General features: G+C 38.5%; 1 protein-coding gene across 3 annotated transcripts in view; it reads right to left on the bottom strand.

Moving 5' to 3' along the window:
- TBL1X (transducin beta like 1 X-linked) overlaps nucleotides 1-24,923 on the bottom strand; it is a 259,645-nt gene that overhangs the window by 43,650 nt on the left and 191,072 nt on the right. For all 3 annotated transcript variants that reach the window (XM_084646525.1, XM_084646526.1, XM_084646527.1), the window contains one exon: nucleotides 10,742-10,849. In XM_084646525.1, coding sequence (XP_084502651.1) covers nucleotides 10,742-10,799 — 58 coding nt within the window. In that variant the 5' untranslated portion in view covers nucleotides 10,800-10,849. The remainder of the gene's footprint in view (nucleotides 1-10,741; nucleotides 10,850-24,923) is intronic.

The following is a 24,923-nucleotide window of genomic DNA, read 5'->3' as shown; positions in this document are numbered from 1 at the left end:
AGCTATGCTGGCAAAACCTTCCAAGTGTAGGCCCAATCCAAAACTTTTTCCCAGAATTGATACTGTAATTACCCCCATGCCTATGATATTCAGTAAACCCTTATTTATTCAGCAAGTCCTTCTAGAATGTGTCACGTCAATAATTTATTCAATACAACACAATAGATACATCTTCATTATAGACTAATAATTTACAAAGTCTAATTTAAAAACATCTATAAACTTTTTTGGAATTATGGTAAAAACACATCTGAAAAAGGGTGCACTTGTTTGCGTTCTTCTGTCTTCAAAATGACCATACAGCTCATATATGACACTGTATGCCAAGACACAGGCCAAAGAGAATTTAAAACAGCCAAATTTGTAAATCTGTGAAATGATTTAGAAGGAAATACTGACTAAAAGTAGGGCTTTGAGGATGGCAGAAGAACAGGATACTCAGTGTATTTCTTTTCCTTTTCAAGAACTTGCTAAATTCTGAATTGCTTTCCTTACACTACATTTTAATATGCCTTCCTGATGCAAAATGGATAAGAGTGAACGAAGACATACAGCAGGACAGGTTTTTAAAATTTGCAAAACATGTATTTACACATATGGGCATTTGTGCATATGAAATAAATATTTGGAACATAAGTAACAGTTTACGTACATAATGTTGATTATTTTTCACTCCAATACATACAAAATGCCAGGGTCTACAGTTGATTAGTTTCCTCTGAAAACTTAACCAGAACAAGGAATGACCAAACTGCTCTGCTTCTGTATCTATAGACAAAAAAAAATTGTCCTTTGTTTTGTTAAATGTGGGGTTTGGATTTCATAACAGGACTATTGATATATTGCCTCTCTATGTTGTCAGCCTATGAGAAAAGCGCACACTGAGATCATGATTCTCACATTATTTCATGTGACATAAAGGTGCTGTCAACATGAAAGCCAAATTGCTTTTATCTACAAGAGGTTGGCAAAACGCATTAGAGAAAAATTGCACATTTAAACCAAACCCTTTCACATCTGGATCCCAACCTGACTTTAATCTGGATCCAAACCTGACTTTGATCATAAGTGAAATGAACTTGACTTCTAATTATACTTCTGGATCTTTTAAATGTATTTCATCTTTTCAGAGTGAATAAAGACGGTGGCACGCAGAGTGAGGAATTATGGATGATAATAAAGTTCTAAACTGAGAAATAATGTTTATTCCCCATTAGTTATATAAATAAACTATAAATTAGAATGAAAATACATCTGGAAGGGCCATGTGATGTGCCATCAAAATTTATCAGGAAGTGTAATGATGAAGTACTCTTTTCATTTAAAAGGGACATCAACTGAAAAAAATCACATTTCTGCCTGAAAAATTTGCACTGCTACTCATACAAGTAATACCCAAGATTACTATATTGGGGGGGGGGGGGGGGAATTGAAAGTCTTTCATTTTTAACTATGTACTTTTGACAATACTTTGAATACAGCCAGTTTCATGGTCTCCAATGTACTGTATAGTCAGTTTCCCTTAGTTTTAAAAAAGATAATAGAAGCAAAGGAGGGGATGGGGAGAAGATTTGTCAATGTTTTCAGAGAAGTTAAAAAAAGACTATATAAAGCATAATCTAACAGAAAATATTTCTTTTTAATTAGCCAATTTATAAAAATCCAATTGACAGTTTCTCTTTAAATAATCAGGTCAGTTATTGGGAGACATATCTATTTGAACTAATGCTGATTTTGTTCAATTTCTCAAACATTGTTTTCCAATATAGCAGATGCAACATCTGTACTAAGAACACTAAGGGCTCTGTGCATCTGAAATAACCCCTGGAAGGTCACAAATCTTGGCTCTTAATCGAGCCGCCTATTCATCAGAAATTTGGCTCATCTGCAGAAGCAATTCTCTTTTCACTGAGTAGGTTGGGCCAATGGAAAATGAGACATCATGTAAATAAGCCTGTTCGCTCACAGACCAGCTCTCTGCTAAATCATGACAACTAAAAATTGACTTCACATTGCCACGAAGGCTCGTTTTAACGCTTGAAAAGTTGGATTCACCACCTTATTCTTGTTGTCCAGATACTCAGAATAAGTAACAAACTCCTGGCCCACTCTCCACCCTTATCTCACACTTTGATCAAATAAAATAAAAGCTACTCAACATTTCTGCAGCGCCTTCAACTAGAGGACTTTGGCGTGCTTTACAAATATTAATGAACAAAACCTCAACACTCCGTGTGAGGTGGGGTAAGTATTATTACCCTCAGTTTACAGGTGGGGAAACTGAGGCACAGAACAGTTTAGTTCTGGTCTAAACACAGTTTTTGTACAGACATAACTGTCAGTTACAGGTGCACTGTTTACCAAAATAATAAACACAGCATAACCCCTAGTGTGGGTACAATTATACTGGTTTATTTATTTATTAATTATTATGATGATCTATTTGCATTACTGCAGTGCCAAGGAGACCTAGTCATGGACTCGAAATAGGCTACGCATTGTACAAACACAGAATAGAACGATGGAATAAGCTATATCAGCATATAAGCACATTTATATTGGTATAACTGAGCCCATGCTAGGGAGGTTGCTCTGCTGTAACTATACTGGCATAGTTAAAATGGTAGGACTTTTGTGTGTAGACAAGGCCTAATTGAAAACAATATGTAATTAAGTTCTTTTCTACTGAGCTCCCTTGTCCTTTTCACTGTAATTTGAAGGCTTCAAAAGACGTGAATAGTACATGTTGAAATATAGCAGCTGATGTGAGCTTTGTACATGCACCAGGTAAATTCAGCAGCACTTGAGGGACATTGTTTAAAAGCATATTCCTAGAGAGGCTCTTTAAAAGGTCTTTGAAGCTAATGAATAGAATTGGGGGGGAAATCATCATCATCAGACTTCATACGTATGAGAATAGTGCACTATTTTTGTTGTCAAAGTGGTCCAGTACCTTGACTGACTTACGCTTCTTGTATAATAAATTATTCTTCAAGGTGTGTATTTGAATAATTTTGTCAAAACCCATACGCTCTATATTTCCTGTTCAACTAACAGCACAGTCTTCCTGATTTGCAAAGGATGAGGCAGGTAACGATGAAGCAAATGTAGCTGTCCTACATACACCAATATTTTTATTATTATTCTATGCTATGCTTCATCTGAAGTATTTTGAGGAAGTATGCACTTTTCATAAAAATGACAAACTCTGTGGTATACACAGTAGTTCACAGCACTCTGAATGCTATAAATATGTACCTAAGCACACAGAAAAAAAGTATGTTCTTTTCTTTGAGAAACTGTATGTGATCATGTCATTTAAGATTGTGTCATATGACATATATTCAAAAGGGACAGAGTATTAATCTACATTAAGTATTTCCTAACTTTCAATATCTTAGCTGTTCAACCGTAACATTTAATTTTTGTATAAAATGTCAAAGTTTAAAAAAAATTAAAAGAAAGTTCAAGACTTTGAAGTTCTGCTGGCTTTCAAGAAATTGTAAGGAGCACATGGAAATACTATAATCTTGAACTATTTAAATTGACAACATTAGAACTCCCTGTTCCATTAACTTTATGAGATCTGTAAAGAAAATATTCCCGTGCACCTTAGGAACTACAAAGGGGGAAGTGTGCCCCTCTAGTTCACCTTAGAAGATTTGCAGGAAGGAGCCCATCTCCCACATATACAAGTTTAAACTAATAACCGGGCCTTGTGGTTTCTATGATTCTGCAAAATCCCCTTTTATTGCATAACTTTTGCCTCAGTCTAAGCTTTAAATAACAGAGAATTTCCTAGCCCTTATAATTGCAAAAAAATCTCTCTAGCATGAGCCAAACACACAACACATTGCTGTTTTCTTGAGTTTCCAAATAGAAAATTTAAAACAGCTATTTAAAACAAGCTGTCCCATCCACCTTCATTGAGGAGGAGCGAATAACTATTCTGAAGTTGAATGGTAAATATTCAGACGTCAGCACCTAACAATTTCACTGCTGATCATTTTAGCAAAATCATCCAGTGAATGTTTCAATCCCACCATCAAGTTGGATGCAGTGGCAGATACTAATTGTACTCCAAAGAGTCTGCTATCCACCTTTGGAAGCATGGAAAACTTCAAGTTTAAAGTTTCAGAAAGCTATAAGTGTAAGAATGGAAACTGTTATGCAACCTTAACTACGACAGGCACTGCCAGGCAGCTGCTATGATATTTGTTTGTTTTTTAAGCAGTATAAGCCAGAGATAGATAGGGAGGTAATTTTCGGGCAGCAAAAACATATTGTGGAAAAAATTGAAGTGAAGGAACATCAGAAAAGAGCATTAGAAGCCAGAAGAGGAACACAAATCAATAAATAAAAATTATTAATTTTGAAATAGTTTTAAGAAATTGTAAGTGACAAGTGGCTGGGCCGTAGGGACAAAAAAAGTTTTATTTTGCTGCATTTGTGCCAAGTATGGATTTGTCACTCATATCTGAAGGCTTGTTTCAGTTTAGAGTATTTAGATTATACATATGAGACAGAATTAATGCAAGTCTCAGATATACCAATGCACCTGAATTTTCAATTTCTACTTCTTCTCACCATTCAGTTTGTCACTGGAATTCTTTTAATTACAACATGTTTCTAATTGCATTGTTCTGATGTCCTTTCTGGAATGTAAATAATCATCTGTTCTGTTTTGGACAGTCATGGCAGCATGTGGGAACTCTATATTCTGGATTCTAAGTGGTTGGGTGGTATTGCAACTCCTTCATTCTGGAAGAAACTAATAGCAAGTCTCTCTAACTTTAGTAAGCAAGGTCAACATTTTCACTTGTGGGTACATAAAGTTAAGCCCTTAAATTAATATTTAGGCACCTAAACATAAAGTGACCCAATTTTCTGAGGTCCTGAGTACACACAAATCCCAGTGAACTCAACCAGGGCTAGCGGTCCCCAGCCCTTTTGAAAATCAGCTGCCTAATTATGGATTTAGAAACTTTGAAAATTTTGGCCTGAACTTTTCATTCTCATGTGCAGTTCTCAGAAGTATTTTCTACTGGATAGGGGGAGAATAATACACACACAGTGCCACCCTTGGAAAAAAGTAATGGAGGAGTGTGGAAGCACTAGAAATTTACTGGGTACCTGGAGGGGAGCAGAGCTGCAGCTAAATATTTTTAGAATCTGTGTGACACAGAGTTTAAGCAGACACTATCCATTCTGGGAAAAGGGGAAAACCTATTAAACATTAAAAAAACAAACAAACAGGGATTCCATGAAAAGGTTAAGACAAATATTTGAGGGTCCTATTAATAAATTTGTTTTCTGGTAAAGATAAGCAACATGTAACAACACTAGTATGCCACTGATGAACCATCTCACAGATCCAACACTGATAGGACAGCCCCTAGAGAAGCACTTTATGCTCTATATTTTTAGATATCATGCTTTCAAAAAAGAACTGAAATGTCAAAATGTGATTTCCTGGGAAATTTTACAAGCCACAGAAGTTTACTTTTTAATTTTTGGTAAACCTACTATCAAATGCCTGTTATATATTTAAGGCAACTAGTGCATTGGAGGGTTGACAGTGTAATTTAGGGTAGATAAGACCTATATGTTTTTCATAATAAGAGAAGAAATAAGTAGCATAGCATCTCTAAGATACAGCCTTTCATATCCATTCACACAGCCAAAGCCATTGTCCAGGTTCTCATAATCTCAAGTCTCAATTACTGAAACAACCTTTTTTCTGGCCTTGCCCCACTCATATCTGTTCAGAATGCTGTTGCAAAGATCATTCTTCTAGATCATTGTTTTGACCATGGCACCCTCTCTTTGCATTCCTCCACTGGCTCCCCCTTCTCTAGAGCATCGAACAAAAGCTACTTGCCTTCACCGCCAAGACCCTACATGGTCTATCTTCACCCTATCTACCATCTCTCATTCACTATCACAATGTCCGCTCTCACCTCTGATTGGCCAACAATGCCAGCCTACATCACCGACTTGTTAATTTTCAAGCAAGCACCCCTTTGTGTTTTCTCTCATGCACCTCATGATTGGGAGGTTGCTCCCCATAAACATCCGCGTAACTAACTCATTACTCTACTTCAAAATCCTCCTTTGCCATGAGGCCTACAAAATCCTGATAACGGTTAGGCCACTGGTGTGCACATATTACTGCCAGTCATGCTGACCAATATTGTCTCATTGTTTTCTTGTATCCCCCCATCTGTCTGCACCCATCTGTTGTCTCTTCTGTTACACTAAGATGATAAGCTCTTTGGGGCAAGGATGGTCTTTTGTTCTGTGTTTGTACAGCATTTAACACAATGAGATTATAGTCCTCGGGCTCCTAAGCACTTTGATAACACAAAGTATAAATTATAAACAATAATAATCTACAGAATGGACTCATTTTACATATATTTGCTAATCCACCACGCCAAAGGATTCATTGTTGCAACTATGGTTATTACAAATTGAAGAGTTATGGGAAAAAGAAGGAATTTCAGGATTAATCACCCTACCCGGAATTCCATGAGGTGAGGCAGAGAAGTAGATTCATAGATTTTATGGTCAGATTGGACCCATTATGGTAATCTAGTCTAACCTGCTGCATATAAAACACATGCCATAAACCTCACCCAATAATATTTGTACCAAGACTATAACTTCTGTTTGAGCTATTGCATATCTTTTAGAAAGATATCCAGTCTTGATTTAAAGATTTCAAGCAATACAGAATAGACCACATCTCTAAGTAAATTGTTGCAATGGTTGATTACCCTCACTATTAAAAATGTGTACCTTACTTCTAGTCTGAATTTCTCTAGCTTCATTATGCCTGTTTCTGCTAGATTAAAGTGCTATTATCAGAAATCTCTTCCCCATGTAAGTATTTGTAGGCAGTGACCACCCGTCTCTTGGGTCAAGACTGAGCTTCTTAAACCTCTCACTAGTAGGAATGTTTTTCAGATCTCATATTATTTTGTAGCTCTTTTAAAGCCTTTGTAATTTTTCCATTTTTTTTTAAAGTCTGGACATCAGAATTGAACATAATATTCCAGTAATGGGCTTACTAATGCCATATACAGTGGTAATATCCCCACCCTACTCTTATTTGATCTTCCCCTGCTTATACATCCAATAATTGTGTTCTCTTTCTTAGCTACATCACACAGGGAGATCACGTTCCATTAGTGATCTCCCTTGCCCCCTAAATTCTTTTCAGTGTCACTGTATTCCAGAATACAGGCCCCATCTTTGAAGCATGAACACCTACATCCTTTGTTTCAGACGTATAACCTTGAATTTTTCTGTATTAAAACTGAAACACCTGTTGTTTAAATGAGCCCACCTCACCAAGTTATCAAGATCAGTGTGTAAAACTGACTTGACCACATCCTTATTTACCACTTCACCAATTTTCAGGTCATCTGCAAATTTTATCTTTTCTTCCAGATCATTGATAAAAAAAGATCTTGAACATTGGTCCAAGAACAGATCCCCATGGAACCTGACAAGAAACACGCCAGTTGCATGAATATTCCATATGTATAACTTCTTTTTGAGCTGAAATTAGTTAACCAGTTTTTCAACTATCTGGTATGGGCTACACTGATTTTCTGTAGTGCTAATTTTTTACTCCCATAGAATCTCATGTGGGAGTAAGTCAAATGCCTTACAGAAGTCTAAATACATTTTGTCAACATAGTTACCTTTGTCAACCAAATTTGTAATCGCATCAAAAATTATATCAAGTTTTTTGACAAGACCTGTTGTCCATAAAACCACGTTGACTGACATTAGTTATGATTCCATGCTTTAATTCTTTAGCGATTGTGTCCCTTATCAGCCTTTCCATGAGTTTACCAGGATCAATGTGAGACTAAATGGTTTATAGTTACCTGGATCATCCCATTTGCCCTTTTAAAATATTGGCACAAGATTCACTTTTTTCCATTCCTTTGGAACTTTCCCAGTAATCCAAAATTTATTAAAAATTAACAATAATGGTTAAGAGAGATCTTCAATCAATTCTTTTAATTCTCTTGGGTACAAGCTTTCCGGTCTAGTAAGGTATTAAGCAAGAGAAAGTAACCTTTGAGGTTTATTGATGAATTTTTCAACTTTAAAAGGCTTGAACTTCCTCCATAATCATGTCATTAGAGTATTTTCATGAGGAAGTGCACAGTACCTACAAGTACCTTTGCCATGACAATGTTTGAATTAACCTCAAGCAACCTGCTGCCTCGCAGCTGTGAAATATTTGTAACGATCCAGGAATATTTCTGCTTTATATGGCTTTGCCTACTTGTCTTGTGAGTGATTCCTTTTGTCTTTTCCCCCTACTCACACACATTTTAAGGGCAAAAGCTTAGAATTCTCACAAGAGAACATTAAAGGAGAGAAAAGGAAAATTGAGCACCTGTTTTCTTTTTAAATTACTCTGATGTTGCTATTTGATTTATATTCTTGATGTTTTGTGAGCTGGGTGGATGCTCACATTCCAACATACAATACCATTGATGGAAATCTAAAAAATTCCTGGGTTTGCAGACTCCATCAACTGTAGATGACTGAACTCAAACTATATTACAAAAACCCACAGGATATCAAATTTACAATCATTAGAAACTCGTTTAGACATTTTTAATTTACTATCTCGTCTTTCTATATTGTTTATGCTAGAAGGTGGCAAAGCATCTTACAAGCTGAGATTTCTTTATCTGTGTTACAAAAAATACAAATTTAAAACTCCATAAGGGAAAAGAGCATAAGCATGGCTCAGAAAGTCAATACCAATTGTATAGTACATGCTTCTTAAAAAACAGATCTGCTGGCACAGCATTACTTGCAGTTTCCTTTTACTGTACAACATTGTACCTGTACACAACTGGGTCAGATACTTCTACTAGGACTATGCATAGTGTCCAGGCCCAAATGGTTTGGTTTGAGCTAGTTTTTCCTTTAAATTATTAGTGCCAACTTCTGTTCTCAACTATATAATTTATATATGGAATAAATCCAGTGATGTCAGTGGAGTTATTCTATATTTACTCTCACGCATAATAAAGTTAGGGAAATATAGCTTTCTATGTCAAATAAAAGTATATGAAGTAGAAACACAATGGTTTCCCCCCAGTAAATGGCTAAAAAATACTGTAAAACAGTAGAGGAAAAACATCCAGAAGAGCCTTATTCCACCATCGTTTCGATCTTGCCATTCATCGGGAGGTCCATAAAGTTTCCTTTTGAATCATTCCACAGCATTAGTGTGAGTATTGAGGGCGAGCAGGAAGGCGAAGACTGCCATCTTTGGTTTTTGCTGTCCCATAGGGGAAAACCATTGCACAACACGGTGATGTGGAATCATTTACATTAAAAACAATATAAAAAGGCAAATATACAACAGAAAGTAATTTTAAGGATTCTAAGGTATGGCTGTATCCTCTATGCACCTTTTTCAGATGTTCAAAAGCCTTTTAGAGTGAAACCCCAGTCAGCTTGTTTTTCAAAATGAAGTTTTAGATCAAATTTTATTTTTCTCAGCCCTTGCTTTCCATCACCAGATCACAGACAGCAGCCATGTCCAGTTCCAATGAGCCAGATGATTAGAGGGGAAACAGGCAGTGAGTGCTGTGCAGATGGGGGAAAGAAGGCTGGTGCTAGCCTCTCAGAGGGCCGAGTATACATAGAAATTCCAATAAGCCTCAATGAAATACATGGTGGGATAACTAACAGGGGCACCTTGATCTCTCCAAACAGTGATCCAGATTTGAGTTTCCACTCCAAATAGATGCTGAGATTTTGATCCCATCTGCCTATTCTAATGGGGCCAGAAAGTTTTTTCCTAGAGCTGTTTTTTTTTTAAAAAAAGGGACGTTTTGCTAAAATGTATGTTTTTTAAATTTTGAAATCCAACAATTTTCAACTAACTCTGGTTATCTCTAGCCCAACGCAGAGACCAATTCTAGCCCCTGTTGGGACAGTGGGTGTCAGTTCCTGGACAATGCAGTTGCCCTACACATCAGCAAAGCAGCATTCCTACCGGCTGGTGTTAGCTAGGAAGTGGACGCAGGCTGGGAAAAAGAAAATGGATCCTCTAAAATTAAACATCAATTTGAAGGTATCTTTTAAAAGCACAGATTACAGTTTTACTCTAAAAGACCCTCCTATGTTTGAAAAGAGAGCGGTCAGAAGAGCAGAGGGAAGGGAAGACAAGGACAGAGTTCCACTTTCACCATTAGATTCATATACAGAGTGACATTGATTAAGCACAAAGATCAGATATTTACACACACAAATAACCATTTAGAAATGTACTTATCTGCAGCCCAATGAAAAGCTTATTTACAGAAAATCTCACTTCATTTGACATTTGACTAAAATATTCTTAAGTGGCTAAAAAACCCCAAGGGATTAAGTAATTGTGCTTTGTGCATAGGTTGCCAAAAATTACTTTGGCTAGTATGATATAATTCTACTCGACATTGTTAACATAATGCTATTTATTTTCTTGTTTTGCCTAACTACAATATTTACTTTTGTACCTTTGTATATCTGCCCTATTACCATGGGGAATGGTTTCAAAGACGTGGTTTTGTGCAGAGAATATTTAGCCTGGATTTTTCATTCTCTAATGCTCAATGCAATTTTGTTGACACAACACAATGCAATAAATTGGTTTTCTTCTCTCCCTCTCTCCATCTGTGACGCGTGTTCTGATGAAAGACAAGTAATTTACCTGACTCCTGGAGATAGCGATACACCAAGAAATTCACTTCGTCACTGGTTATGCTCATCTTAGCCCCACCTCAATATGATGAGGTTTACAAGAAGTGTGATCCACGCTCTGTTCAAAGAGGGGGAAGAAAACAGAAGAGGTTTTGTTCTATTTTGATTTACTATATTATTTGCTACCAGAACTGAGGAACATTATTTAATGGGACACAGTTAATATTTTAAAGGCTAAAATATTTACATTTATTACAGTTGTGATTTAAACTGTATGTGAGAGATGCAAAGACAGCGTTGTTAAATGTTGAAAGTACTTTAGCTTTACTACAGTTCTCTTGGATACCTCCTTCAGTGTATGAGTACACTCTGATCAGCACTACTGGCAATTACAGTCAATGCATCGTACGCCACGCCACACCTAATCCTTTCCAGGCCAAACTTTATAATCTAGTTTTCTGCCTAGTGGTTTATCCATGTGAGAAACAGACAGTAACCTCAAAAAATAGCACAATGTTATTCAGAGAACTTAAATAAAATAGCAGTAAAATTATAAGCAACTCCAAAAAAAATAAAAGAACAAATAGTAAATGTATATTTATAGGGAGTTATGCAGAACACTTTGTGCAGAACAATGTATATGCACACATCTCTGCATAATAAAAAGTTGTAATGTCTCAAGTATTCGGTGGTTCATAAAGCACAAGAGTCAAGCTTGGATGATTTACTAAAATAACCATAACCTTTAAAAAGAAAGACAGCTTTGCATGACTAGTTTGGGTATACTTTGTGATAAAAAAAAGAAGCCGAATGCTATATATTAAGATGTTATTTTGTATTTGACTTTCTCTCTCTCTAAATCTCGATGACAATTTTTTTTTGTTCTGGTTTAGTTGGTTCAGAAAATTCACCATAACAGCTTTAAGTACTTTAAGTGAGCCTTACAGCTCTGACATCCACACCGAACACATAACCACCATGTAAAGGTTTGGAAGTAAGAGCATGCTTACACATTATAAATGAAGAATTTTGTAGGAGTCTGCTGTTTGTTTTAATTTCTCAAATGTCTCTTCTTGGCAGGCAGGATGGTCTTTGTTCACTGAAAACCTCTTCAGTAATTCCTGTTGCCTAGAGTAGCACCTGCTACTGTAGGCAGTGCTGATTAACTACAAGTTTCCCCCACTGATGATCTAAACCAGCAGGTCGTTCATGACTGTAACAGATGTCTTTGCATATTTATGTAAATAGAATTCTTCTTATGTCTTATATTCCCCTTCCCTGCACTATTTCAGCAATGGCTCAGATGTTGTGTTTCCACCACAACCAATACCTTGGATCATTTAGCAGAAGTTCTTCTCAAGTATTTGGTTCTATATTACAGGCGTTTGCACCTCTCATGCAAAAGATAAAATACATAGTACGTTCTCCTCCTCCTCCTATGATTTTGTGCTTAAAGCACTGGACTGGGATTCGGGCATCTAGGTTCAATTTCCGTTATGCTACAGTCTTCCTGTGTGTCCCTCGGAAAGTCACTTGGTGTCCCTGTACCTCAAGTTCTTCCTCTATGAAGTAGGGGTAAAACTTCCCTATCCACAGCAATGTTGAGAGAATAAATTCATTACTATATGTGAGGAGGTCAGACACTAAGGTGATGGCTATCATTGCAGACAGATAAATCTACCTTTGTAAACTACAGCATTTTGTATTTAATGGCAAAAATGCACATTAAGAGAGCACTTTTTACAAATCCCTATAAAGAGCCTACTTAAAAAAGGAGACCTTTAAATACAACTTTACTGCTGTCTACTAGCATAAATAGTATTTGAATAATTCTGAATAATTCACCAAGCGTCCCTTTTGTATAATACTCTCAAAACACTCAAAGCCCCCAAAGACGTTATCGATGCCTGTTAAAGCCATTTTTAACTCCATCTATTTGATTACATATAAACATATATTCCTATCACAGATGTTCATTCCTACAGCAATAGTGTAAGAAACTGTGACAGCGCTGGTTTAAAAAAAAAAACCCACCAACCCTTTTTTTAGTATCTTAAAAATAGCACTTTCATTTCCTTGGTGGTAGGAAAGATGGTAAAGTTAAAACCTCTTACAAAAATTCAGTTTCAGTGATGACGTACATTATGCTGCTTTGAGTATTATTAATAATATCTCAAGAAATTACAAGAGCTGCTCCTGGGATGCATCTTATTAGGTTGAGTTATTAGTATCATAATCTTTCCTCACACAGAGGTTTTTTTTTTTTTTTTCCCAGACAACACCTTTGTTAAATGAATTAAAAGCCAGAGGAAATAAGTCTGACTGCAAAATAAAGAGTTTGGCAACCACAGAGAAAGCCTCCACAGCAGCTACCTTTCTCCCTTTTGTATTAGAATTCCAAGCACACTAAGTAGCTGGATTTATAATGCATTTTTCCTGAAGTCAGTGAACAGGAATTACTTTGACGTATGTGTCAGATCATATCTTTATACACATTGTTCCCATCCCATAAATAACCAGATGATCCCCGCTCATGCATTTAAGCTCTCCCCCTCCTGCAGATGCCAATGCAGCAATAAGATACACAACCACAGGCTCCATCCATCTGAAATGATCCAGAGATCTTGGCTCTGCCCCAGAGTAATCTATTAATCAGAAATTCAGCTGAGCCATGAAAGACTATACTAAATTTCATTAACCCTGCCTTTTGACTTCCTCCATCCCCACACAAAAAATACCCCAAACCTGATATCAGACTATGGAAAAGATAGTCAGGAGGAGAGGAACATAATTGTCTCTTGTGTCGCTCTAAATCGGATTCAGGAACAAAGGAACAAAACAAAAAATCCTCCTCCACCCCCCCCCAACACAATAAAACTCAGTCCATCTCTAAAATCCTGAGAAAACCTCCAGCGGAAAGCTGGGGTGGAGTGGTGTGTGTGTAGTAACCAAATGTGTGTAGTAACCAAATGTTCTCCTCGCATTAGTGGAGATCAATATTGTCTAGATTAATACTCCTGCTCTCTCCTTTTTTTAAAGTATTGCTCAGAGACAACATTACTGTGCTTATGCGGCTGTTTCACATTTAAACTGAAGTGATAACATTTGAGTTCACTGTGACATAATTAAGTTCACAACACACAACAACAGGCAGACGGTCAAAACACATCCAAGCTCTTTTTTTACCTGAAACACCTTTTCTCATAATCAGTTACATGTTATGGAGGGTTTGATTAGTTTCAGCTATACACAGAAAAAAATGGGTCCTCATCCTGCACATATGCATGCCTGGGCTTAAAGTGAAGCATATGAGTAGCACCAATAAAGTCAACCGGACTAGTCATATACTTAAAATAAGCCACAGTTTTGTTGACCCCACGCGTTTAAGAATAATGAGAGTGTGTTTGTAAGATCAGGGACTTACCTTGCATTATCAACAGGCAGGATTATTTAACTACCTTCAGTTATTTAAATTATAGAACTTAAAAGGGTGGTTATAATTTTTTTTCTTTTAAAGTGAGAGTTGGGGTGAACAAAGTACCAGGTTTGGGCCTTTTCTTTTCTCTCTTTTTCTCTCTGTTTTTTTAATCCTTAATTTGTATTTTACTCTTTTGTGGGATCCTGGAGGGCTGCACCCTTGCTCCAGGATGTGACCAGGGGGCAGCAGAGGCTGCCTGAGGAGAGGATTTGGGATTTGCATCTAGAAGCAGAGTCAGCAGCCTGTTAAGGGGGATGAGCGTAGGAGAAGCTAATCCTCCTTCCCCTTCAAAATATTGACAGTGATATTCACCTACATTGCCTCAAGCAGAAGAGAGATGAGCCAGCAAGTGAGAAGACCCACTAATATGGCCCCCTTCTATTTCCTTTCCCTTCTCTGATGGTGGCTAATCAGAGAGCCAAACGGCAGGGCTGAGGCAGTAGATAAGCTGGTCTGGCACTTACATGGCTCATTGAGGGAGTATGGCAGCTCCAGGGTGCTTTGAATGCAAGCTGAACATGTTTCGCTCCACCGGGCTCTTCCTTCTCACTCCACACCCCTCTGTCTCTCATTAAGTGAGGTTATACTGTTTATCTAGTTACCTAGTAGAGTTGGTTGGGAAATGGCATTTTTCTGCATGGAAACTTTCAGTGACACAACATATTTTTTCATTTTCTAAATCTTCCAAAGAAAATTCCAGATTTTCAGCACAAATCTGAACACGAAAGAATTTCAGCCAAACATCAAAATATTTTGATTTGGAAACTCTGCCTTAGTGCCTTATGGAGTCGAAGTTCAGGTGAATCCTGCTCCCATTCTCCTCTATAGGATAGGTTCCCTGGTCAAGCTACACCTCCCATGATGCACCACAGCCAGCAACACCCATGATGCTCCTCATCTCCTCTCTTGGAGGAGGGGAGGAAGTGCATCATGGGAAACAGCCTGGCCAGGACACCCATCCCATAGAAGAGAATGGGGTCTGAACCCCTCCCCGCCCCCGCCCCAAAAAGACTCCCTTGATGCACTGCAGAATCTTATTCTAATAAAAATATTTTGGTTTTCTGGTGTTTGGTTTTTCAATGAAAAGCAACATTTCCTGTGGAAAGCAGCCACTTTTCATGAAAAAATTAGTCAACCCCCCAAATTTTCTGTTGAAAAACAGTTTCAGCAGAAAATTTTCAACCAACCCTATCATCTGTTTCTAGGCTGTCTGTAACTAGAGTGTCTAAACACAATAATCATTGATTAAGAATCAGCATCTTCCTCACCCAGAGGACGGCATTGTTTTTGTCCCATACTCTGCGTTTTTGCTCCTTGTCTGTCTTTCATTCCAGATTTCTCCTCTTGAATTGGAACCTTTATCCTGTTCCACTCCCAGGAAGCCAGAATTTTTCGAGGGTAGGTAGTCTCGCTTTTTTGTCTCCCCCTTGCCACGTAGGCTGCTGCTGATTCAGGCAGATATAATTTAAGCCACCTTTTCTTTTTAAGTAGCTTCTGATAATAGAACAAGTCTGCCGATGACCAGGGGTCAAATTGGGAGAAGAAAAAAGAATGGTGATGTACTCTTTCCAAGCTACGCTAAGGTGAGTTATCAAAATAAGATACCCTTCATAGTAGATTGTTACTTTATAGTATAGATCATGGACGCTCTCTGAGCTCCACTGAACTCGCCTCCTTCATGAGTCTGGAATATGCCCATGGCTTCTGCTGAACTTCTTGGACTTGGTTCCTTCTTGACAGGGGAAAAGAAATAACTGGTGGCATCTCCCACGTGCCACCCACTTGAGACAGCAAAATGAGATGTTATTCACAGTAAATTGTGGAGTTCTCTGACTCTCCTTTCTTTTTTCCTCTGTGAGGAATTAAACAGATAACTACATTGATATTTAAATCATCATCATTGGCCATGTAAGTTAACACCTCAGTGATAGGAATGAAGAAGGTCAAACCCGTCAGAGCTATTGTTCCAGGCTCTCTGTTGGTTACACTCAGTTCCTATTTTTGAGGCTTTCTTCACAACCATATCCCCTAGCAACTTGTTTTTTGTTTTAAAATCAAAGTTGAGTTTCTGGAGAACAAGAGAAGATCTTCAAATAAGTGCTGGTGTGGTATACCCTTATGTACTGACTCAGTCAGGGTCCTCTCAGTGACACTTATAGCAGCTCAGTAGGGTCCTAGACCTCCAAGAGAAAAGAGATGGGGCTTTCAGGGATCCCAAATAGCCCAACATTAAGACTAGCTTTTTAAAAACACCAGGAATTATATTTACCTGAGTCTTCTATTTTTTGTTTTGTATTTTAAATGAGGGTGAACAAAAATAAATGAATAAAAATCCAGCTAGCAAGATTGAACTCATCTTCATAAAATTCTCACTGCTACCCTGTGCTAAAATCACACATTTTCATAATTGGAAGCAACAACTATGTCTATAATGTATACAATTATTCCTGATAATCCCCGATATAAACAAGGAGTGGTCCAGCTCTGATACTGACATGTTGAAGTGTATCTTGTACAATTAGTCACTGAATCTGGACTCGTTTTTTTGAAGGAAAAGGAAGTGGAGGGAATGAGAGTGGGAATTAAATACTTAATGAAAATAAACCTCCACTTTGCCTTGAAGAGATCATTCCTGATGGTAGGAGTTAATGGGTCAGATCCTACAATCAAATTCGTGTGCGTAGACCACTACACTCACGCAAAGTCCCAGCAACTACAAGAGGACTCCCTGTGGGACTCAGGATCTATCCGTATGTATCTGAATGCAGGAGCAGAGTCATAGCACTCTGAAATATCGATAATGACATGCTTTGGGGCAGATTAATCTCTGATGTGCAGGACACATTCATTGCATACCTTTAAAAGTATCTGCAACTGTACAAGGTCCCTATTAGAACCGGGCGGGAAAGGGTTTTCTGTTCTCAGAATTTGTGTGAGATTTTTGAAACATTTTCCTGTCTCAAATCAGGGTGAAAAGTCAAAAATCTCAAAAAAATTTGTGAACTGAAAGTAATAAAAAAAAAATTTGTTTGACTCAATTGAAATGTTTTGGTTTGATCATTTCAAGGTGTTTCATTTCCAATAATCTTGTAACTTTTAAAATATTTTAAAATATAAATGATTGTAAAATTCAAAATGAAATGTTGTTTCAAAAGAGGCAAAGTTGTGCACCACCAAGAGTAAAGCCCATCCCTCTATTTAGGATGTTACTGATGTATAACTTTCCCCCCATTTTTACACTTAAAACCTATTAGTTTGCTTGGTTTATTTTTCAGTCCTCAGCTAGTTTTCTTTATGACATCAGCCTCCAGCATTACAGTTCTAAGAGCTCAAGTGGATCTTTTCCAGCTCCCTCTGCTCTAAAGTGAAAAGGGTTTTTGCTGTATTGATCTTTCCTTCTTGGCACTTTGCTAAGAAAAAAAAAAATACACCCTTCTTAATTAGTGGAATGGCGTTGTATTTCTTTCATGACCTACTTTGAAAAGAGGCAACTTCAATTAATTTGTTTTTTAAATATACAAAAATAACTTTAGTGTTTACATGCATACACTATATGAAGAGCTGTAGGAAACCAAGATAAAAGAAGGCTGATGGTAGCTCTAGGGCTCACAGATGAAATTAGCATCTGAAAATAAGGAGTATGGATTAGAGGCGTTAAGAATTGACTATACTATTGTGTTTGAGTTGAGAACAGAGATATTGGGTGAAATCCTGGCACCACTGACAAGCAAAACTCCCATTTGACTTCAGCGGAGCCAGGATTTCACTCCTTATATGCACACGAACGGCTAGATTCACAAAAGGATTTAAGCACCTAACTGCCACCTTAGACACCTAAATCCCAGAATCAGGCCCCACTGGGATTCCCAAAATCCCCATTCAACTGCTGTCAAACTGTGTAGGCACGTGAACTCACTCAGCACCTTAATTTTTGCACTAAAAGTTCCCTAGGCTCCTATGCTTCTGCCTCTGGACCTATATTCCCTCCAATTTTTTACGTCCGCGTGCGAAATGAAATTTGTTATATGCATCAATATGGAGGTGATGGGTGGCAGGGGGTGGGGCTGAGGGGTTCGGAATGTGTGAGGGGGCTCAGGGTTGAGGCAGAGGGTTGGGGTGCAGGGAGGGGATGAGGGCTCTGGCTGGGGGTGCAGGCTCTAGGATGGGGCCACGGATGAGGGGTTTGGGGTGCAGACTGCCCCGGGGCTGCGGCGGGGAGTGAGGACTCCCCCCAGCCCTCTCTCACTGCAGCAGCACGGGGCCGGGGGAGGGGTGCCTCTCCCCGGCCACGGCAGCTCCCGTGGGGCGCCCCCTGACACAGACCTGCCATACCTTGGCAGGCACCTCCAGCTTTGTGGGCTGCCGGCCAAGTGGGCAACTTTGCAGGGGTGGCGGGGGGGATGACTCTGCCTTCCACCCCCTGCACCCACAAGGGAGGCACTCACGGGTGGGTTCGAACTGCCCAGCCCCTATGGGATGGGTAAAACCACACTCAGCTGCATCAGCCACTGGAATTGTGCCCCCGGCCGAGCTCCATGCCTGGATACACATGGCCCATGGGCCATGCAGGGAATCAGCCTTTGCCTTCCCAAGCCCACCAGCTGGCTCGCAAGGCTGGGAAAGCTCAAGGGAGGACCTGTTGGGATGGGCGTCAGTGGCTGCGGGGGGCGGGGCAGCATGGCACTCCATCCCCAGGGGACGCAGTGGGTCATGGGGCGTCGGCTTGGGCACCTCCCGCTAACTCACAGTAGTTCATTAAACCCACCAGACAAGGTGGCTGCAGCACAATGGGCAGGGGGCGCTGCTTGGCTACGAGTTTTAATTTCGCTCCACTGCATGTGATCCCCCACCCCAGCCCCAGCAGCTCTGGCTGGGGCGCCTCTCCTGGCCTGTGTGGCCCTTGATAGCCTACTGCACGGCTTAGAGGGAACTTAGCTCTGGACATGTGCACTGCAGCCTCACTCTAGTTGTCTGGACACCTAAACTCCAGAGTGATGCACGAACGAAGGAAAGGTAGGCGTTCCTCTGTCTATTTTCGTTCAGGGACAATATACCCTGAGTGTATAAGTGAATATTTAACTTTTATGTACATTTTTTCATCCATATTGAAAAAGCACATGTACTATTTAGCATTCAACTGCAAAAAATTCCAGTAGAAGCATGTTCGGTGTGATTTTTAGCATGACATACTCAAAGCTTGCCTACCGGATCAAGCCCCTATACAAAACGGCCACGGAAGGACCTCCCTCATAACTTTGAGCCCAGTGACTAGGACACTCATCTGCAATGAGTGAGATCCTTGGTTCAAGTCCCCACTCTACCTGAGGGAGGGGGCTGGCAGAGGAAAAGGATTTGAGCAGGAATCTACTGCTTCTGGTGAGTGCCCTAACCGTTAGGCTATTCTGATGTGGAGCTCCCTCAGTTTATCCTGTTGAAGCTGTTTCACTGTGAATAAATAATAAAAGAATCATGGGTCCAGAGAGAACACACATGAGAATGACACTGTAGCCTGTTCGTTAGAGCAGTCTCCTAGGGAGACCCAGGATCCAGTCCCCCTGCTCCAGTGCCTTTTTTATTTTACATTATTTATGCACAGTGTGATTGGATGTTTTTTAAATGATTGTTTTATTATAATATTATATTAATTTTATTATTATTATTATTATTATTATTATTTTATTATTACACCAGGGTAAATGTTTTCTTTTCATTCTCTCATAGCTAAAAAATAACTGAAAGGATTGTGTTCTAAGTAAGTTAAAAAAACAAACAAACAAAAATAACCTTCAGGAAAAAACAAACATGGAAAATTTCAATCCCCAAAATAAATATTTTGAGGAATGTGTGAAAGCACTAGTTTATAATGGAAACTATTTGGACCCTTAAATATGGCAGACACCATTTGATACCTACTATTTTCATAGAGATTGGGTATGAATATAAATAAAGAGCTCTGTCTTCAAATATAACATTAGAAACATTTGGAGAGAGAGAAAGTATTTACTTATTTGATCAGTGGTAGATAAAAGCTGCCTATTATTTGTTAAAATGGATAATGTTAAGGGATTATCAATTTTAACTGCCGGAAGGACAACCAGTGCACAGAATAGGTGCCTGTCAATGTAATAACATCAAACAAATACATGTATCAAGATATATTACTATCGTTAAGCATTTCTAGCCTTCATTATTAATTCCATGTACTGGAGATCTGATCTCACTACTAGTGTTATATGACTTCACTAACATCACTCCTGATTTCCCATTGGGGTGAGATCAAAATTCAGCCAAGTGACAGGTTCATACTCACTTAGGCACAGCCTACTTATTTATCTGTCCTTGTCAAGGCAGGCAAGAGTGACAGTCCCTCCTTGCCATTCTAATATTCCAGACAGCTGCTTCTGAGGAGACTGTATGGGTGAAACAATAGGATTTATTTTCTATTTCTCTTCAAGTCAGGAAAACAGATAATTCCCTTCCAAAAGGGATCTCAGTAGAAGCTTCTAAGTAGATACTGATCAATACTGAATTTTGTTAATTAAGTTATATTTTCCATATGCAAAGAGCGAGACATTTCATACAATAACTTGGTCCAATGTATCCCTTCATATGGATTTTGCTTCAGACAGAAGACTGTGCACTGAATACATATTTATCCCTTTGAAATGTTCTTAGTTCTTAGAAAATCCAGACTGTTTAGTAAACTGGTTTCTTTCATCCATTTGTTAATCATGGTCTGATTTTCTCTAAGTATTTAAATAAAAAAGATAATTCCCTCACAAAAACCACCATTAAAGCAGAACTGAGATTGAGACTGTATTGCCCCCCTAGTACTAAAGCTGGTAAACAAAACAAAACACACCCCATGCTTCAACTTCACAAACTGATTAATTTTGTAGTTAAGAGGGTGAAATCCTGGCTCCCCTGAAGCCAGTGAAAGTTTTATCGTTGACTTTAGTGAAGCCAGAATTTCACTCAGACTTCCAACAACATAGTTAACTTTACCCTTGTATCCCACCCTCCAGCTGGGACCCCCACCAGATGTTAAACAAAAGTTAAGTCTGACCTTTTAAGTGTATTCATTCCAATGGCATGACCTTTAGTTTTATGATACTAACACCCACATCCATGCTCCACTCATATATTGGGCTAGTGGGGGGTGGAGAAGAAGTTCTCTGTAAGATTAGACTTTTTGGCTAATAGGGTGGTAAGTGATAGACAGCCTGGGCTGTACGTGAAAAGTCAGATGATGTGTGTCTGTGACCTCTAAAAGGAGGACTGACTGGAGTTTTGAGTCTGGCCCATTTACTGCAAGAGGTATACAGATCAATGCAGACAATGTGGGGATAGCAGAGATCCGTGGCCCATACTGTAATTGTACATTAGATAGTGTAGGGTGGAAAGGGTAAGACACTTGTCTCTGGCCTGTAGGTCAAAGATGAGCAGGCATATGGGGACAGATTTCAAGGGGTTTATGTTGTTTTCTTAGCTGCAGTGCCATTCAGTATGACTTTCCTTTATTCCTTGGATCTTTGGATAGCTGGACTGGGAAGTCAGGAGTTTTAAATTCTATTTTTTTTTTAATTCTTCATAATCTTTGCTGCATAAATTGGGGTTTTATTTTTATTTGATGTCTTCTAGTGGTTGTTTAACAATTATTGAAGGAAACTCTGCCAGTGACGATGTTCTTTGGACCCTTTTTTAGGCCTTTTATATATAATGCACCTGGAGAGGAAAGAGACAAAACACTAGAGGTTTGATGGCATCATCATCACAGCTTCAGATATAAATTGGAAAATCTATGGTTGGGGGCACCATTGTGGAAAATTGCTTTGAATCCTACTTTCTATACACTTGTTGTACTAGAAGCTAAATTAGACTCTGACTCCCCAAGAATTTTTAAGATAGATATAACTGAAGTGTTTCAAGAAAATTTTCAAGCTGAATACTTATCTGGAAGAACTTTAATATATTATGATACCTATAAATGTTATAATTAAGAACTAGCTTAATTAACAGGAAAATATTTTACTGTAAAACAAAAAGCCTAGATGTTGAGAATAAAACTGAAGCTTTAAATCTATAAATATTGGGCTTGAGAGACATTATTAAATTCTGGAAAGTAATGAGGCTTAGAATTGTTATTCTTTCCCTGAGTATTGACAAGGTTTTAAGACTCTGACCTCCCCTCTGGTTTCTGCACCAATTTTTGTTGATTCTGGCAGAGCTGGAAGGTGGTATTCAGGGATTAGGAGAGGTACATGCATTGTTACAGCTGAGATTTTCAGAGGAATCTATGGGAGTGAGACTCCGAATCTCATTGAATTTCAGTGGGATTTGGGTGTCTAACTTCTTTGAAAATTCCAGCCTGCAGACTCAACAACCGTAGTATTGTTTGGGCAAAGAGTCCATTTATTCCCTAATCTGGATTGCAATTGGAGCTTGTTGGGAATTTTTTAACAAAACATTTTAATCAAAAAATGCCAGTTAGTTGAACTGAAACTTTTTGTGGGAAAAAAATGGCTTTCAACAAAACTTTCTCCATTCCGGGAAGGGCTGAGAGAGTGTTCTGCCTAATAGCCCAGTGGCTAGAGCATTCACTAGAGGTTTGAGAAACCCATATTCAAGTCTCTCTTCTGAGTCAGGTACAGGACCTGCATCTCCCACATCTCCAACAGCTCTAACCACCACACAACTGGCTATTCTGGGGTGTGTGTGTCTGTGTCTCCCTGGTTGTTTGAGAGACATTTTAAAAGGTCTCCATTTGATCCTGATGAGGAACGGAATAAATGTTTGAAATCTCAAAATTTTCATGGAACTGAAACACCATTTCCCACTCTATTTGCAATATCCAGTAACAAAGAAAATGGTTTGAGTAACTGAAGAATGACTTTTTGAATACTGGAGCAGTTCCAGTTTACTACTAGATTAGAGTTTTATTTGAAAGAGCGAAATGTTTTCAATAATAATACTTTGTATTTAGCCTTCCATTCAAATGTCTTAATGGACTTTACTAAAAATAACTACTAATTAAGCTTGGCAGTCCTCTTATGAAGTAAGGTTAAGTATTAAAATCCTCATTTTACATGGTCACATAGTAAGACTGTGGCAGAACCAAGAATGGAACTTCACATCTTCTGACTCACAGCCCTGTGTCTTCACCACAAACATATCCTTTTGTCAGTTCTTGATGAACTATGATGAAGCAAACAATTTTCTCGAGGCAGAGCTTAATATTTTAATGGGGAAGAGAAATAGAGGCAAATTATTTCTTAGAAGAAGCTTTTGCTCAGAACGTGCTCCTACTGGAATATTTGCAGTTGAGTACTAAATGGTATGTGTTGTTCTTTTTCAATATGGGTGAAAAAAATACATAAATGTTAAGCATTATTATTCATCCATTGTTTGCTTACAGATGAATTTGCATGAATCATTCCTCTCATAGATAGATTTTATGGGATAGATTGTTTACATCTCTTCCCCCCCCCGTGCACCCTTCCCCCCACTGCTAACACAAACTGAAGATTTTTGTTATAGAGGAAGTTGGCATCAACACCTGTAATTAAAGTTGACATACTTTTCATTAAAAGACCCTATTTTTTCACTTGCTTATAACATGACCAACTTTAACCATTCGGGCTGTAATGCTCCCTTCCAGGTGTCTGCCTTGGACTAAATGTTTCTGGATGGCTTAAGCAAAAACAGTTTGGTCATTTCAAAAAACCAGATCAGGGGAAAAGATACAGATTTACTGATGTTTATACAAGTGTGCTGTTGAGACGCTCTAGCTGCTCCATGCTTTGGAGCAGGGGCGTAACATTTGTGAGAGGGTTCACTCTGGTGGCAAAGTGCCTTTTGCATTGCAGTGAAAATTCACCCAGAATTGGCTGAGTTAAAAACCTTTGACGATTACCATTTGTGCTTGCTCACCAGATGTCTATAAGAGGCTGGCAGCTAAATTTTCTGAATATTTTGTGTGCATTGAGCTTGCTCCGCTCCAGAGTTACAAGGTCTGGGGCTGAACCAGACTTTTCATTGAGGAGAAAGAAACAGTGCTGTGAATTAAATGCAGAAGGGGGTCTTGGAAAGAGACATGCTGTGGTGAAAGCAGCAGAGGTGAATAGTTACACATTGTTCAATTACCCACCCCAAAATGAAAACTTTTCATCAAATAAATGAAGACAAAATATTTCCAGATAAAAACTGAACATTTGATTTGCCTCATGGGGGTTTTACTTCATGTACCTCATGACCCCTTTCTCTTCTACAGACAAGGCTCCATTGCAAGACTTCATCTCCCATGATACACTGCAGCGGCATTTCCAAATTCTTTGTTGTTCATTTATGGCTGAATTTATTTGGTTACTCCATCAAAAAACAGAACACTATATATTTTTGTATAAGGATTAATGACTTTTCCTTGTCTCAAAAATTTAGTTTGAAAACACCACGAATTCTGAACCTTTAGCAATAGTGCATGCTGTTTGGAACAGCAGAAAAGAACACTAGCAAATGGTGATCCAAAGATGAACAAGTTTGGATTGCTAAATGTGTGATCATTTGAAAGGGTCACAGTCATAGTTGAACGTGGAGTGGAGCCTTCCTCACTTATCACGCAGAAAGTTTTACACCAATCTGAAAAAAAACATATGATCTTCCATTTCAGTTAGCTGAACACTGAGCAATGTGTTTTCCCACTAGGAACTGGACTGAG

The sequence above is a fragment of the Lepidochelys olivacea genome (genome assembly GCF_965140295.1).
Source record: "Lepidochelys olivacea isolate rLepOli2 genome assembly, chromosome: 1".
Lineage (NCBI taxonomy): Eukaryota > Metazoa > Chordata > Testudines > Cheloniidae > Lepidochelys > Lepidochelys olivacea.
The sequence above is the reverse complement of the archived record's forward strand: the minus strand, read 5'-3'. Positions and strand labels throughout refer to the sequence as shown.